This window comes from Schistocerca piceifrons, chromosome 2 (genome assembly GCF_021461385.2).
Source record: "Schistocerca piceifrons isolate TAMUIC-IGC-003096 chromosome 2, iqSchPice1.1, whole genome shotgun sequence".
Lineage (NCBI taxonomy): Eukaryota > Metazoa > Arthropoda > Insecta > Orthoptera > Acrididae > Schistocerca > Schistocerca piceifrons.
The window spans coordinates 607,115,522-607,131,152 of record NC_060139.1 but is presented as its reverse complement, the minus strand read 5'-3'; the positions used below and the strand labels follow the sequence as shown (position 1 = coordinate 607,131,152).

At 37.3% G+C, this 15,631-nt stretch overlaps 2 protein-coding genes across 4 annotated transcripts in view; one reads left to right on the top strand and one right to left on the bottom strand.

The window, feature by feature from the left end:
- The window catches only part of LOC124774670 (ras-related protein Rab-40C), a 27,829-nt gene extending 12,522 nt beyond the window's left edge, over positions 1-15,307 (bottom strand). The window contains exons 1-2 of the mRNA XM_047249499.1: positions 14,903-15,307; positions 14,624-14,817 (exon numbers count right to left, since the gene is read on the bottom strand). Of these exons, the coding sequence (XP_047105455.1) occupies positions 14,624-14,817; positions 14,903-15,053 (345 nt within the window). The 5' untranslated portion in view covers positions 15,054-15,307. The remainder of the gene's footprint in view (positions 1-14,623; positions 14,818-14,902) is intronic.
- LOC124774633 (AP-4 complex accessory subunit Tepsin-like) overlaps positions 15,293-15,631 on the top strand; it is a 152,198-nt gene continuing 151,859 nt past the window's right edge. For 2 of the 3 annotated variants that reach the window (XM_047249497.1, XM_047249496.1), the window contains exon 1: positions 15,293-15,631. In XM_047249497.1, coding sequence (XP_047105453.1) covers positions 15,590-15,631 — 42 coding nt within the window. In that variant the 5' untranslated portion in view covers positions 15,293-15,589. The other variant, XM_047249498.1, reaches the window with a different exon arrangement.

Here is a 15,631-nt window from a genome sequence, read left to right as displayed (position 1 = left end):
GATATTATGAATGAGGTACAGAATGTAGTAAACAAATGAGGGCACATTCCTCTATTACTGTTGTTGGATATGGCATGCAGTAAACATCTGTTAGTGCTGCTACTGTAAATCTTACTCGCAGTTCTGGGTGCGTATAGTGCATGCAGTAGTTCTAATGAAACCAGTTTGTGTTTGATAAGTCTGGGAAATGCTGTTACATATTAGTTCCCATCAAATGACTTGCCTGTCCTGCTAGAGGAGGCACCGTTCCAACAATGGCTCGGGATGTTGTTCATGCATGCTGGTGCACCAGCTCATTATCCTGAAATGTCCAAGAACACCTCACACATGCAATTAATACGCAATGGATTGGTCAGACAGATCCAGTACACTGACCACCTCATTTCCCTAATCTTAGTCCCTCAGATTTTTGGTTGTGGTGAAGCTTGCAATTTCTGGTGTATGCAAGGCCCACTGAAGAGGTATAAACACTACACCTGGTATTTTCCAGGGAATGTGCAATTTCCTACGATGCCTGAGAGGAGCACGCTTTGCTATGAATGGACACTATATTGAGCATCTCCTTTAACGATGCTTCATAAGTGCAGGTCATATGTAATAGCACGCACATTACATTAAACACTCTGCTGCTTCACAGTAACAGAATAATGTGCTCTCATTTGTTTACTGCCTTCTGTAAATTGTTCATAATAGCAATGAGCTTGAGATATGTGTTTCACAACAATGAAGGTGAACACTTACTTGTAGTTCTTACAGTAAGCATTAAAGATTCCATGTTTACTGGACAGTTTTTCCTTGTTTTGGTACCCAATACAATCTCTGAAAATAGGGAACACTTTTTTTCAACGCCTTATATACAAAGGTGTTTCAGATGTGTTTCATTAACACAATTCATCCTCTTTTCCCCACATTAACAATCTGGATTGCAGAGAATAAGTGTTATGGCGTTTTTTTCTTTTTCTTGACCACCTTTCCAATACTGAATTTCCCAATATCCTACTCAAGTTTAATGTAAGTTGTAGCACTGAATTAAATGTCTTGTTTCTCGAAGTCTGTAAGTGATTACAAAAAATTGTGTAATGTCTGAAATAAATAATTCAGATGGTAAATTTAAATCTTACAGTCAATAATTATAAGACGTACTAAGAAATCAGTTAAAAGAATGGGTATACTTTCTTATTAAAAGGAAACACTCAAATAGTAAATGACAGTGAGACAGCCAACACAAATAATTTACTTCCTTGTAGTAGGTTTAAAGAAGATTGGCATGGGCAGTTCAAGGGATACAATAACAGAACATATGCAAAAAGCCATGCTTCACACATAAAAGCAAATCGCAACTGCCCCTTGCTCTGCCAAAGAAATTAAAAACAATTAACCCCTCAAAAACAAAACTCCCATGGAATTAATAATATTTCAAGCACTAAAATTCTTTTTTTAAAAAATGTATGCAATGATTTCAGTCACATTTGCAACAAATCACTATTACACAGGATACTTTCAGATAAACGCGAATATTATTGTCAGACCGCTTTGCAATACAGGTAGTAAGACAGATATTGTTAATTACTAACCAGTCTCACTATTTATCTCCTCCCCAAAGGAGCTGGAAGAAATTAAGTAAGCAAAAACCATAATACACCTCCCTTAAAATCAGATCTGTAGTCTCAGTTTGGATTTGAAAAGGGTCTCTTCACAGAATATGGTAGTTTTCAATTCGCAAAACATCTAACACAAAATTTGAATGACAAAATATGAAACTAGTATCTTCTGTGACTTATCAAAAGTGTCTGATTATGCTGTTCACAATATTCTACTAGGGAACCTCAAATATAACTTGTAACCAGTTTTCTACCTATCTAACTAAAAGGATGCTGGATGATGCATTAAGAAAGTAATGTGCACATATGTGATTAAAAAAGAATTTAAAAAATAATAATTTTAGAATGGTAAATAATCACAACAGGTGAACGACAGGAATTAACAGTGTGTTTGCAGTGTTACTGTTGTAAATAAATGATCTTCCATTAGACATTCAAGAAACAGAATTAGTTCTCTTAGTTAATGGTGCAAGTACTAAATCAACTCTAATAGAGAACCTTCCTCATATGAAAATATAAATAATATTTTCTAGAAAATTAATATCTGGTTCTCCGCAAACTGACTGTCACTCATGCAAAGGTTTTCAGCAATAACTTTATTTGTCACAATTCCTGTGGTCCACATCTGCAATAAATAAAAATTTTACAATATATGCAATACTGTAATGCACAGGGGTTGATGACACCACTAGAAACAAGAGTAAATCAGTAAATGAAACAATACATTAAATACTAAGGTATTTATTCAATATGATCCTGAACCGGAAGTCATGTGTTAAAGACCTTAAACATCTAGCTGTTCCACTTTCGTGTTACAGATTACACCAGACTTTGGAGATGATAATGTCGAAAAATAGTTAATTTTATTCCCTGATGTATTGTGGCACCATATCCTGGAGTAACTCATCATTGGGAGGGGGGATATTTGTTGCGCAGAAATGTATCATTAGGATTGTGTGTGGCATCCACTTTAGATCCTCTTGTAGATCACTTTTTAAACAGTTGGGCGTAATGACAAAAACCACACAGTGCATTTACTCCCTTTTAACTCTCGTTGTCAACAACCAATTACAATCTGATAACAACAGTAAATTCATAAATATAATACTAGAAGGAGAAATGATTTACACTGACAACTCAGCCTTAGTGTCTTCGGCAATGTAGCTAGGAATGTAATGAATTTAATGAATAATAATATTAACTTCAAATGCAAACTGAAATCGTGTCTGCTTCACAACTCCTCTTACGCCACAAGGGAGTGTGTGTGTGTGTGTGTGTGTGTGTGTGTGTGGGTGCGCGCACACCCGCCCGTCAGGGAGGGAGGGAAGGAGGGAGGGGGAGGGGGGGAGGGGGGGGAGGGGGGGGGAGGGGGGGAGAGAGAGAGAGAGAGAGAGAGAGAGAGAGAGAATAAATGAATGGAGTTCAGCATAGACCACCACATGCATTAACTGTAACGAGTGTTGCTGTATTTCTGGCTGAGCAGATTTACTATAACTGCAAAAAAGACTTTTTCCGTATTCCAGACCCATGGAACATGCAAATAACTAAGTACAGATTTGTTGAAACTTTCTCATAACTTCTTCGATTATTTAATGTGCCATCTGCCACCTAAGTGCTGAAATGTTGTGTTTCTGTTTTGCCTTTTTCATTCTCTTAGTGTTTTCAACATTCCTCCCGCATTCATATCCTCTCTAAGGCACTTCTGTGTAGTTTTGTTTAATTACTTTCCTGTTACTATTTACTTGAAACTATCAACTATTTTTTATCACTACCTGACTAGGTACATTTTAGATTTGTTTTCTTCTGCTGTGTTCATACCCACACCTTACTTTACTCTTTTATAAGCACATCAGTCAAACTGTGAGAATTCAGAATTTACACCTCATTTGTTAAAGCATCTATTATGTTTCTACAATGTAAATTATGTAACTCCGATTATTTTTTACTTTGTTTAATAGGAGCACATGTTACAGTTTTATTTTATTAATGTGTGGGTAATGAACATATTCATTTGAATCATATAGTGCTTGTAAATTATTCTGCTAAAATAGTAACCGTTTTTTAATTTATGTCTGTGTAAACTTCAATCCCCAAGAGGCTGAACTTGTTGCTTAATTTTATATGCTCCCACATTGGGCACAAGGTTGGTAAGGAGTTCTTGTTGTAGAGTGTTTTGGTGCATGTGGACATGCAGCAATACATCTCTCCACTACATCCAAATGTGCTCGATGTTAAGTTGGCGTAACGGGCAGGCCAGTCCATTTGCCAAATATTCTCTCATTCCAAGAGCTCATCCACCTGTGTTATTTGCTGCAGTCACACACTGTCGTTCATAAAAATGGACTAAGTGCTGAATGCACCCATGAAAAGGTGCACATGTGGAAGGACTACATTATCACAATAATGGTGACAAGTGAGTGTATAGTGTTCAAAACTTTAGAGTTCAGTACACCCATGCAATACTACACCTCCCCACACCATAAAACATGGGGCATCAGAAACACCATGTTCGAAAGTATTCCTGGGTGCATCAAGTGTTCCCACTTCCCATCACATGGGGGTATGTTCAGAATCACTAATCAGACTGAGACTGCTCTCATCTGAGAAGAGCATGTGACCCTATTCCTCAGTGGCCCAAATCCTATGCTCTTGGCACAAGCACACGTGGAGCAACTGTTGATGGTGCCGCTGATGTGCGGGGCCCAACAGAACAAAATGTACTGGTCAGTGGTCACAGAAACCACCCCATGCAAGTTACCATGCCACTGTAGAGTGAGAGATTGCAGTCCTGTTAAATGTGGTTGCAATTGCACCTGCTGTTTGACATGGGCTCCTTCTTGCCCACTGCATAAATTAGCAGTCATCTGTTACTGTAATTGACGATGGTCCATTACCTCCTCTCCTTTGGGCAGCAGTGCCTGTGGTTCAAGATGCTAACCATGTACGTGAAACAATGCTATGAGCTATACCATCAAACTTGCCATGCTCATACATCCTCTGTTTCCTGATGATTCTCCCCTGTGTTAAGTCATCCAGATGTTATCTCCTGGCCATGTTGTAATGAAGAACAACATCACAGTGTGTAACGGCTCACTGATTGACACATACTGTCTTTTCCGTTTCTCCCACTGCCTTGTGTTGTGGAGCCAGCCTCATTTGGTGCTACAGTCATGCTGACCTCATGCCACGTGCACTTCCTGTGCATGACTGGGATAGCTCCAGCAACATGCTCTCACACTTTAATTTATTTCCACCTGGCAGTTAACACAAATGTCTAAGTTTTGCAGAGCAGTTTAAATATAATGTGGCAATGGATGGGTGACAGAGAGAAAGTAAACAGGTGCTCTAGTGATGAATACATCTGTAATGAACAAATCAATGTGGAAAAATGGCCACAGCTAATGGAAATTTCTTTAACAGAACAGGACGCAGACACTGAGAGACAGAAAACAGCAGTTTACAATATGAAACTTGAATGTTTCATTGGTAGTGTACTCCTGGGCACTGTTTCCACATCATCTGCTAGGACACAAATTTACTCTGGTGACAGTAAATCAGTATTGATCTTTCACTCAGCAGCTGCAGCTATGTTTTGGCACTTCCCCAGTAGGACAATGTCTAGTAATGCATAGACTGTCTGAAAAGAAAGTAAACACGCCAGGGAGACTGAGAAATGAAAGCTTTCAATGACGGAGATGATGTATTACAGGTATAACAGGATATGCAATTATGTATGACAACTTCCTTTTAAAAAGAATCCCAGAGGCTGAGAGCAGTCACAATGAGAAAAAGAACTGGTAAATGGAGTAAAAGTGATGAGTGAAAGGAGGGGTATTATTTAAGCATCTGTATACATCTCATCAATAAACACAAAAAATAAGAAATATCTGAGTACCCTAGAGACATCCGAGTCAGAGTGAACTTTTCAAGTGCACGCTATTTGTGAAAATTATATTACCTGGAAAAAATTCGAAAATGAGGCAGCTCACTGAAGTGGAACAAAAGCAGTAAAAAAGACTATGCTTATTAAAAGCAGAGCAGCAGATGGTAAATGTCTATACAGGGTGCAGTGCCATTATGTGTAATGTAGTAATGATTGCAGTGCTTGCTATGACATTTGGTGAGAACACAGAATGTACATCAGCAGCAGGTTGTAAGTATCCCACAAGAGAGCAGTGGTTAGACAACATGTTTCCCAGCAATGGGTGGAAGCACTTGGAGAAAATCCACACACCATCACTAAGACAAAATGCACATTGTATTTGGAATTTTGAGAAGAGGACTGGACAACAATCATAATCACAAGAGCTATCAGGATAAGCAACACCATAAAAAATATAGCTGTGGAACACGATACATCGCCAAAATGCCAATGCAAAGTAATGAGATACATCCCATGATCACTGTCTTCTGGGTAACCATCTGCATAGATTGATAAATGTAACCAAGATTCTTGTTACACCACATTCCCTGATTTTATCAACTCCCCATCAAACTGTCATCTTTCAATCTAATTTAGATTCAAGCTTTGCTATAAACCAAATAATAATGGTGAAGCAGTTGAAAAATCAGAGAAACTGTTAACAGCCTGTGGAGAATATCTAGTGGTTTAAATTTCAGAGCTCAGTCTGCACACCTCAAATTACTGACATAAAACTATCCTCCCAGTGGCTGTCTGCAAGTGACACTTTGCCAACCTTATAGGAATTACAGGAAAAGTGCCCTGACTGAAGACTTTGTATCCACAAAATGCCACAATGGACACTGGATTTCTTTTCATCTGTAACAATGCTACACTGAAATACATCATCACCCACAAGATGCAGATACCTTCAAGAAATACTGGCAGATTATTCAAGAAATATCAAATAAGGTTTCTCTTCCGCCTTGCATTCTATAAAGACAACCTAGGTCTAAGGAGACCAGGAATATATAAACTCCAGTGCCAGTGTGGGAAATCATACAATTGTTAGCTGTGTCGCACTGTTAAAGAAACATATGCAATGGAGATAGATGTCACACAAGATCAGCCAGAAAAATCTGCTGTTGCCGAACAGTCTTGACACGGAACACAGCGTGAAGTACAGAGGGACAAAGATCCCATAGTTCGCCTTGCTTAAAGAAGCAGTCGAAAAATGTATAACTAATGACCTGATTAACAGAGATGGGGGATTTCAACTTGCCAAAGCATGCAAACTAGCATTTGTGGTACTAAAGCATCAATGACCACAGACAAATGAATCCAACAAGTATGACGAATTACAGCGCCACCCCTTTGAACCTGCACTTTTCAAGCGAGAAAGAGTTTACACTGGTGAGTCACAACAGTAATATACCAGTAAGCATGTGAAGATGATGAGCAGCTGCATCATTAAAATTCTGTACAGCTTTCACAACTTCATCGACCATGACTTCTGTGAACTACTGAAACTGCAGTTACATACTTCGTAACAGATTTACGGAAGGCAACAGCAAATCCCACATCTGCACCATTACCATGCCCAGGAAGACAATGCGGGATTATTTGTCACGGCCACTTCCTTTTAGTTCCATCCCATATTACACTCGGCACCAAATTATTTTATAGGATCTCTCCCATTGTCTTTCTTTTCCTGTATGACTTTTCATTAATAATGCTTTTTCTACAGCCATATTATTATCTATGTTTCTTGTCAACATGTTTGGGGATCACTCAAATATGTATGCTCAGTTGATGTCTCATATCCATTTGAATATCAATAATTACTTACAATATGTATATTGTCTACTGCTGTTCTTCCTTTCATTTATTCATTCACCTCTCCTTACTCCATGTGAAGGCATTCTGGTTTGCTACTCTTTAGAAACAGTTTCTATAGGAAACTAATCAAATTACTGTTTTTGTCATTAACAGTCTGTTACACTTAATATCTGAGTAGCTTATTTAGGAACAGTATTCAAATTTTACATCAAAGCTTTTCAGGCCTGTGCACATCAGTGTCCAAACAGGTAAGTTTGAGTTTAGTTCTGGAGATTTCTTAGATAAATGAGTATTCTATAGTAGGTCAACATTTCATGGATTATGCACTACCACAGATATATTGCACCTACAGATACCATCTGTCTGATTAACACGGATGTCATAAAAATGGCGAACATGAACCAGTAATCAAAATCCAATATATGTGAAACTTAAGTGACATCAGGAATTACATCGAATCTCGTGGAATCACATTCATGGACTCTACCAATTCTGAAATCGAACTGGCAACTTTCAATCTAACCTATTCCTCAGGCTACGCTAAAGATCGGTATACCACTGCAACCTACAAAGCAACCACTCGTCTATAGCAGATTGACACGTAGAGTACAGTAGCATATAACAGAAAACAGCATTCATTCTAGCTTTTGAGCATTGTCCCCTTTTTCCAGCCATAATACACACAGTCACACATTTGGTTGTGTGTATGAATGGGTGCACTGCTACAAAAAGAGCTGTTGCTTGAAAGCTAGTGTGAAGCTGTTCTCTGTTACATGTTACTGCGCTCCATGCATTGGTCTGTTACAGGGCCAGTGGTTGCATTTCCCTTATTTTACATATTGCTCCATCCACGAATTTCCATTATTGTTATATGATGTGAAAAACTTTTTTAATCTCAACACAGCACTCAAGTCAAGCCTTTCAACAACCCAAAATTTACACAGTGCATAGGATTTTGGTTCCTAGCTTCCACTTACAAAGAGGTTACATGACACCCGATACAATCCCATCCCATGTCTATAATTAATTCTGCTAATAATGTACCTGAATTGGCTAATAATGTACCTGAATTGTCCAACTTTTCCAGAACAGTCTTTGAGTGTATGTTAGCTACATATAGGGTCAATCCAAATGAAGTGGTCCAATAAAAATTAAGTTGGTTGCTTGACCATTTTTAAGCATTTTAATTTTTTTATATGTGATTACCCCATAATTGAGAAGTTTAAAACAACTTTTTAAAAAATTTTACATTTCGTCTTTACTGAATGGTGGACATTTTTATTTGTAAGCACATGACCATGTTTCAGTTTAGAGACGTTAGCAAAAACATGAATATCCCTGCACTAGGTTAACTTACAATGTTGCAATTGACATGATCATTTTTAGAAAAGTGTCCTCTACAACATTGTCTATTACACAAAATACCCTAAATTCAAAAATAACCAGTCAAAATGACCTCCAAAGTTTGGTATCCAAATTTTCAAAAATCCACATTTTAGGCACAAAAATAACAAACAAGGAGTGATTTATGAGAGTCTATTTCTTTCCTATAGTTAGATATCATACACTACCAGCCTCATATACAGCAAGAACACTTACAAATGTTTCCTTAATTCTTTTATTAATTTTTGAAATTTGAAAATTTTCATTTTTTGTTAAGTTTGAGATTAATTATCTCAGGTGGGACTGAATATAAAAATACGATTTTTGCACAGTTTGTACACCTATATGATAGCAATGTACTGTAAAAATTTCAATATTGATATCTGACTGTGAACAAAGATTTGAATTTTTAAAAATGAGGACATAATTCACATTATTCTACAACTGATCTTATGGCTGTTGCCTATTCCTGTGTGATACTGGCGGGATATAATCAATTGTTATTGAAGCAAGGTACTGAATTATGCCTTGTTCCTTTTATTGCTATACATTTATCAAATCTGGTTTGAAGTGTCATTTTCATATGCAGAACAACTTCTTTCTTGATCAGAAAATAGGTAATGTCTTTAATATAATCCTTGCAAAAGATATACATGTCCTGTAGTGTGAGAATTTGGTCTGTGGTTGGTCTTTGTAGGCTGGCTTTACTTACTTCATGTTTTGTTGTACCTCCTACACCATCACATGCATTTTTACCATGGCAAGATGCAAAAAAGTGCCATTCAGCCTCCAACCCTAAGTCTACCTTGTGGTTGCACAGATTTGAAAAATTCTTTTTGTTCTTATACTGACCACCACTTCCAACTGAAAAGTATATCATCTTCTCAACCTTGGGAAATTTTTTTATGTAATTTATTACATACTTTTGAAACACGTGGACAGCCAAAATGTTGTGCTGCAAGTAGTCACTTAGAACGCAAATTGAAAAACTACAAACTACATCTTTCCCATTTTTAAAGTAGAGAATAAATGGATGCACTGTTGCCTGGTCATTGACCCAGTGGTGTCCTTGTATTGCATCCTGAATCACGTTGAGTTGAGTTGATTTGGAGGAAGAGACCAAACAGCGAGGTCATCGGTCTCATCGGATTAGGGAAGGATGAGGAAGGAAGTCGGCCATGCCCTTTCAAAGGAACCATCCCGGCATTTACCTGAAGCGCTTTAGGGAAATCACGGAAAACCTAAATCAGGATGGCCGGATGCGGGATTGAACCGTCGCCCTCCCAAATGCGAGTCCAGTGTGCTAACCACTGTGCCATCTCGCTCGATCCTGAACCACAAATGTAAAATTTTCTGCAAAATCAGCTAGCACTATGCATTCTGTTTCATGCAGTTGTGCCTTTTTGTCTTTCAAAAACTTAAGTTTGGATTTTAGAAACATAATGGTGACTTTTGAGTTTTTGTAAGTTATCAATTAACGATTCGAAGTACTCTTCCTGAGATTTAACCACTGTAATCATTTCTGTCCTGTTATTTGTGACCCACTGTTTGAAGGTAATACTGTTTGGCATTTCCTCATCATATTTGTGAAACAATTCAATAATGGTTTCCTTACCAGGGCATTTATTACACAAACTCATGATGCAGTCATAACCTTTAGTGTCACAGACCATTAAATCTAGTAACTCTTTGTAGTTAAGATCACCTGCATCATCAGTTTGACATTTTGATGATATAAACAAACACATACGGAGTGTGTCCCTGAGGATCCAGCCAAAATACACCACTCAGGGCAGAGATCACAAAATTTTGGCCTTCCAATTTTGCATTCTCCTTCTCCCCTCCCCCGACCATGAGTCAGGGAGCAAACTACAAAATGCTAACAGCTTCCTCATTATGAATATGAATGTCATTAACAAGGTTACATGATTCTGGTTCTGGATTCACAACAAATATTTTTGAGTAACAATTTGGGCACAGGGAATTTCCAGGAGTCACATTACATTTCACTTGGGAAGCTGTTTCACTCTCACATAACAAGGACAAATGTTCAAGTTTCATTTCCCTCGAACCTTTAGTAATAGGCTTTTTACGAACTTTTAAGTGGCTCACAGCACTTTCTTCCAAAAATGCGGTTGTACTTCAGAATATATTTCCTCTCATGATACACACACATTGATGTTACAGAAGAACATACTCGAAATTTAAACAAAGTTTGTCTAACTTCATCAAAGCCATTGACATTTTTCAAGTTCTTTTTAAACTAAACTGTAAACTGTTTCGTGACACACTTCACTTGCTATTTGTCCAACAGAGCACTGTTCATCCATGTTATTGCATTCCAGTTAATCTCTCAAAATTAATTACAAATTACACACAGAATGAAGCACATAACACATTCTACACTCTCGATGAAGTATGTACATCCACTCTAACAGAGGTTTCAGGACAGACTGACTACAACAATGCCACATCCAGCAATAATGTACTTCTTTATTGACAATAAACCAAAATGTAAATGGGCATTTTTATTACCACAGAGCAAAAGGGAAAGCACCTATTGTTTAATATTGCATTATTAAAAATAAATAAACTAAATGAATACTGAGTGATAGTGTTAACTAAATATATGTCACAATTAAATTTTATTACAATGAAACAATAAACCATTTAAATAGGCAACAGCCATAAGATCAGTTGTAGAGTAATGCGAATTATTTCCTCATTTTCATACCTTAGTTCACAGTAAGATATCAATGTTGAAATTTTTACAGTACATTGCTATCATATAGGTGTACAAACTGTGCAAAAATCACATTTTTATATTCAGTTCCACCTGAGATAAACCAACTCCACACTTTACAAAAAATGAAACTTTACAAATTTCAAAAATTCATGAATAATTAAGGAATTAAGTAAGTGTTCTTCCTCTATATGAGGCTAGTAGTGTCCGATATTTAACTATAGGAAAGAAATAGACACTCGTAAATCACTCCTGGTTTGTTATTTTTGGGCCTAAAAAGTGGATTTATGAAAATTTGGATACCAAATTTTGGAGGTCATTTTGACTGGTTATTTTTTAATTTAGGGTATTTTGTGTAATAGACAACGTTGTGGAGGACACTTTTCTAAAAACGATCATGTCAATTGTAATGTTGAAAGTTAACCCAGTGCAGAGATATTCACATTTTGCTAACGTCTCTAAACTGAAAAATCGTCATGCGCCTACAAATAAAAATGGTCACCATCCAGTAAATGTGCAAGATAAATTATTTAAAAAAACTGTTTTGAACTTCTCAAATATAGGACAATCACATATAAAAAAATTTAAATATTTAAAAATGGTCAAGCAACCATCACTCGACCACTTCATATGGATTGACCCTATATCCAATGATACATACATACAGAGCTCAGTTAAGTGGCGTGTAATCTTGGGGATTACGAAAGTGTCCAATTCCATCTATCTGCTTTCACTCATAACGTCATCAATATGGCGGAAATGGCTATTCTAAGCATCTCCAATATGACGCTAATGATGTCACTACATACACACAGCAACAAACACGAAAATCAGTATAAATATGACAATAACATCTCCCTCCTAAAATACAATCAAACTAATGGTACAACAGCTGGAAACTGGGGGTTTTAGGGATGGGACAAGCTAAATAAATAAATAAATATATAAAAAAACCACCACAATCCCAAAACACACAAAATGATGAACAAAATAAATAATTACAAAATCTACAGGACTCTGACACTCCCCTTGACCTATGTAGGTCAACCGCAGCTGACAATATCAAAACACCAACACCTAAAACAAAAATTATGGAAATTGGAATCAGACATTTATTTCCCTTGACAACAGCTGAGGATGCTGAAACACCAATACCTACACATAAAACTATGAAAATTAGAATCGGTCATCTCCCTTGACCTATTGATACTAAAAAAAAAAAAAAAACACCTACAACCACGAAAAACAAAACTACAAACACAACAAACTCATAAACTCCACGCCTTAATGACTTCACACACCATAACGCCTTGGGTCAAAGCAGACAGGTGGAATCGGACGCTTCCGTTGACCCTAATCTTGGTATGTGCAGAGCATATAGGAAATTGGTCATGAACAACAGATGGAGTGTTTCAGTTATCACTTTGTGTAACAATTAATAGTATATATTAATCACCCATGAATGGGATTACAAACAAGAAGAAGAAGAAGAAGAAGAAGAAGCAGAAGGAGAAGGGTTAGAGGTGGAAAGAGATGTAGTGAGACGGAGGCAGGAGGAAATAGAGAGGCAGTGGCAGAGGTGATGACAGTACTTCCATACATATTTAGCAATTGTGAAACATTGCCAGGGTTAATAGTACTCAAGAAGCAGCCCTGGGAATATTTTATGTACAGTATTTCCAAAATAAGATGTTGAGCTTCCAATTATACATTTCACTTATGGTTGTTATGAGAAAGTAACCAAGCTGCTACTCCCCACACCACAGAGCTCTTCTGTAACTATTGACTGGACATTTATTGCAAACAAATACTCCAGTTGCCAATTATATTTTAGTTTTACTGTCAACTAGTTTTGAATCAATTACAAATTCTTCATCCGAACTATGAGTGGTTATGACTAAGACATCATGGTAACATGCTAAAACATGTAGAATTGGGAAGTAAGTTATTATCCACCATGTAGTTTGATCGTGTGTCCTTCCTGTTCACAGTGTAACCACTTACATGATTTGTAACTGAGTCAAATCTGCATGTGTGGATAAAGCTGCAGTGTGACTGTCTACCAGAGCATTTGATTTCAATTAGTCTGGCTACACCTTATGTACAAACAAAAAAAGAAGAATGAGAAGAAGACTAGCAAGAAGAAGAAAACTTCCAGAAGTGACTCACATAATACATTTTATGGGTTATATGTCCATCAAACAATGCTTAATTACTGTTTCCGAAGTTGCTCAGGCAGGAATTGGGAGGAAGAATTACATACATAGTGTAAACACCCCCCCTCCTTGCATTTTTCATAGTTGGTGTACAACTTACGACTAACAGCACCAAAACAAACAAAGAAACGTCCAGTAAAACATGGTCTCTAAAAGGCATACCTTAAGAGCTATGAGCACTACATCTTCACTACTGGGAAACACATCTCTTCTATTGAACAAGTGCTCATACCTCTTTAAGGTATGCCTTTTAGAGACCATGTTTTACTGGACGTTTTTTTGTTTGTTTTGGTGCATACCACATCCTCCAAAGTCTGGGAAGGCAGGATCCTGCAGTTTAAGAGATTTGTTTCACAGTATCTCAGATGATGAAGTGCTCATAGTTCTTAAGGGACGCATTTTAGATCCCATGCTTACTAGACTTTCTTGCTTTGAATGACTGTTTTTGTCATATCCATGAATATTAACCATTTCTCTTCAAACACCCAGTATTTGCAAAATACGCCAGAAACTGCAGAAATCTCTTGATATTTTGGCAACATACCAGCATGACATGGCAGGCAGCGTCCATACTGTGGAATCTAGTGCTATTCTAATTTGATATGTCACTTGGTAACTAGGCCTACTTAGGTATATAGCAACACTATGAAAGTCTTGTACACCTATCACAAATGTGGAATTCCTTAGCTTTCAGCAACCACTTATGCAAGTGGCAAGTAATGGCACAGGATGCACGAGTTGTTCAATTTAACTGTAAGTATAAACATAGCAAAATGCATTCCTTATTACAGCTCGAAGATTTGTCAATGGGGTTGTCAATATGATTTTATTTCGATTTCTCAATTAAAGGTGGTAAAATTTTAAAACCGCTGTGTAACTCATTTTCACAATAAAAAGGGCTGGATGCATGAAACAATCTTAAAGCTATATGATAACTTACCTCCTCTACTTCCTTCAACCATCTGTCAATTCCATCAAATGACCACTTGTTCGTGATGTCATAGACTAGGAGTATACCCTGGGCACCTCTGGAATACGACCTGATGATAGTACAAAATCGGCCCTGTCCTGAAGTGTCCCATAGCTGTAGTTTAACTCTTTTTCCATCAAGGAGTATAGTGGTGGTCTTATATGCTGAAAGTTATACATATTTATTAACAGACATTCAGCGATGTCTTCGCGTTAAGTTATTAGTCGTAATGAAGTTACAAAGTATTACCACTTCCACTACAGAACGGCGATTCCGAGGATCCATCCTCTAGACCACTCAGTATTTCTTGTTTACCTACGTCACTGTCACCTACTAATAAAAATTTTAACAAATAATCATACTGCTTTTGTTGAGTAGCTGGTCTTGGCTCCACTGCCATAACACAATCCCTTGTTTTTCTCGCGCATAATAAATATATCTTTCAGCGTCCGCTTACTAAATCTGCTACTGTTATTTCCGTTTGCACTACAAAACACACTTCACTTATAATTCGTTGTCCATGGCGCAAAAATAAGACTGCATCTTGTCTCTTTCTCCCTATTTCATCCTCACATCACAGCACATTAGTCCTATCTCCATCTTCTTATGCGTTTCTCACTTTCGTCAATCACAACGCAATCCAGAGAGCAGCACTGGGTGACAAACAAAGAACTGAAGTAAGAAATGTTTCGCTTCACTGAGAATGTAAACAAAGAATTAGCTTTTGGGTGCTGAATCTGGAGCGTTGCCATCAACTTAAATGCTACGAGGCGAAAAACGGAGCGTCAGACACATGCAATTATTGTTGAGACCTTAGGGCATCTTGAACACAGCCATCGAATTGCCACTCTGCAAGAGAGAACAAATTTGCATAGTATTGGGATTTTCAACCACGAGATACGTAGGAATAAACAGTTTGAACTTCTTGCGTTTACAATGACTTCAGAAATTGTGGAGAAAATGTCATTTTCTGTTAAT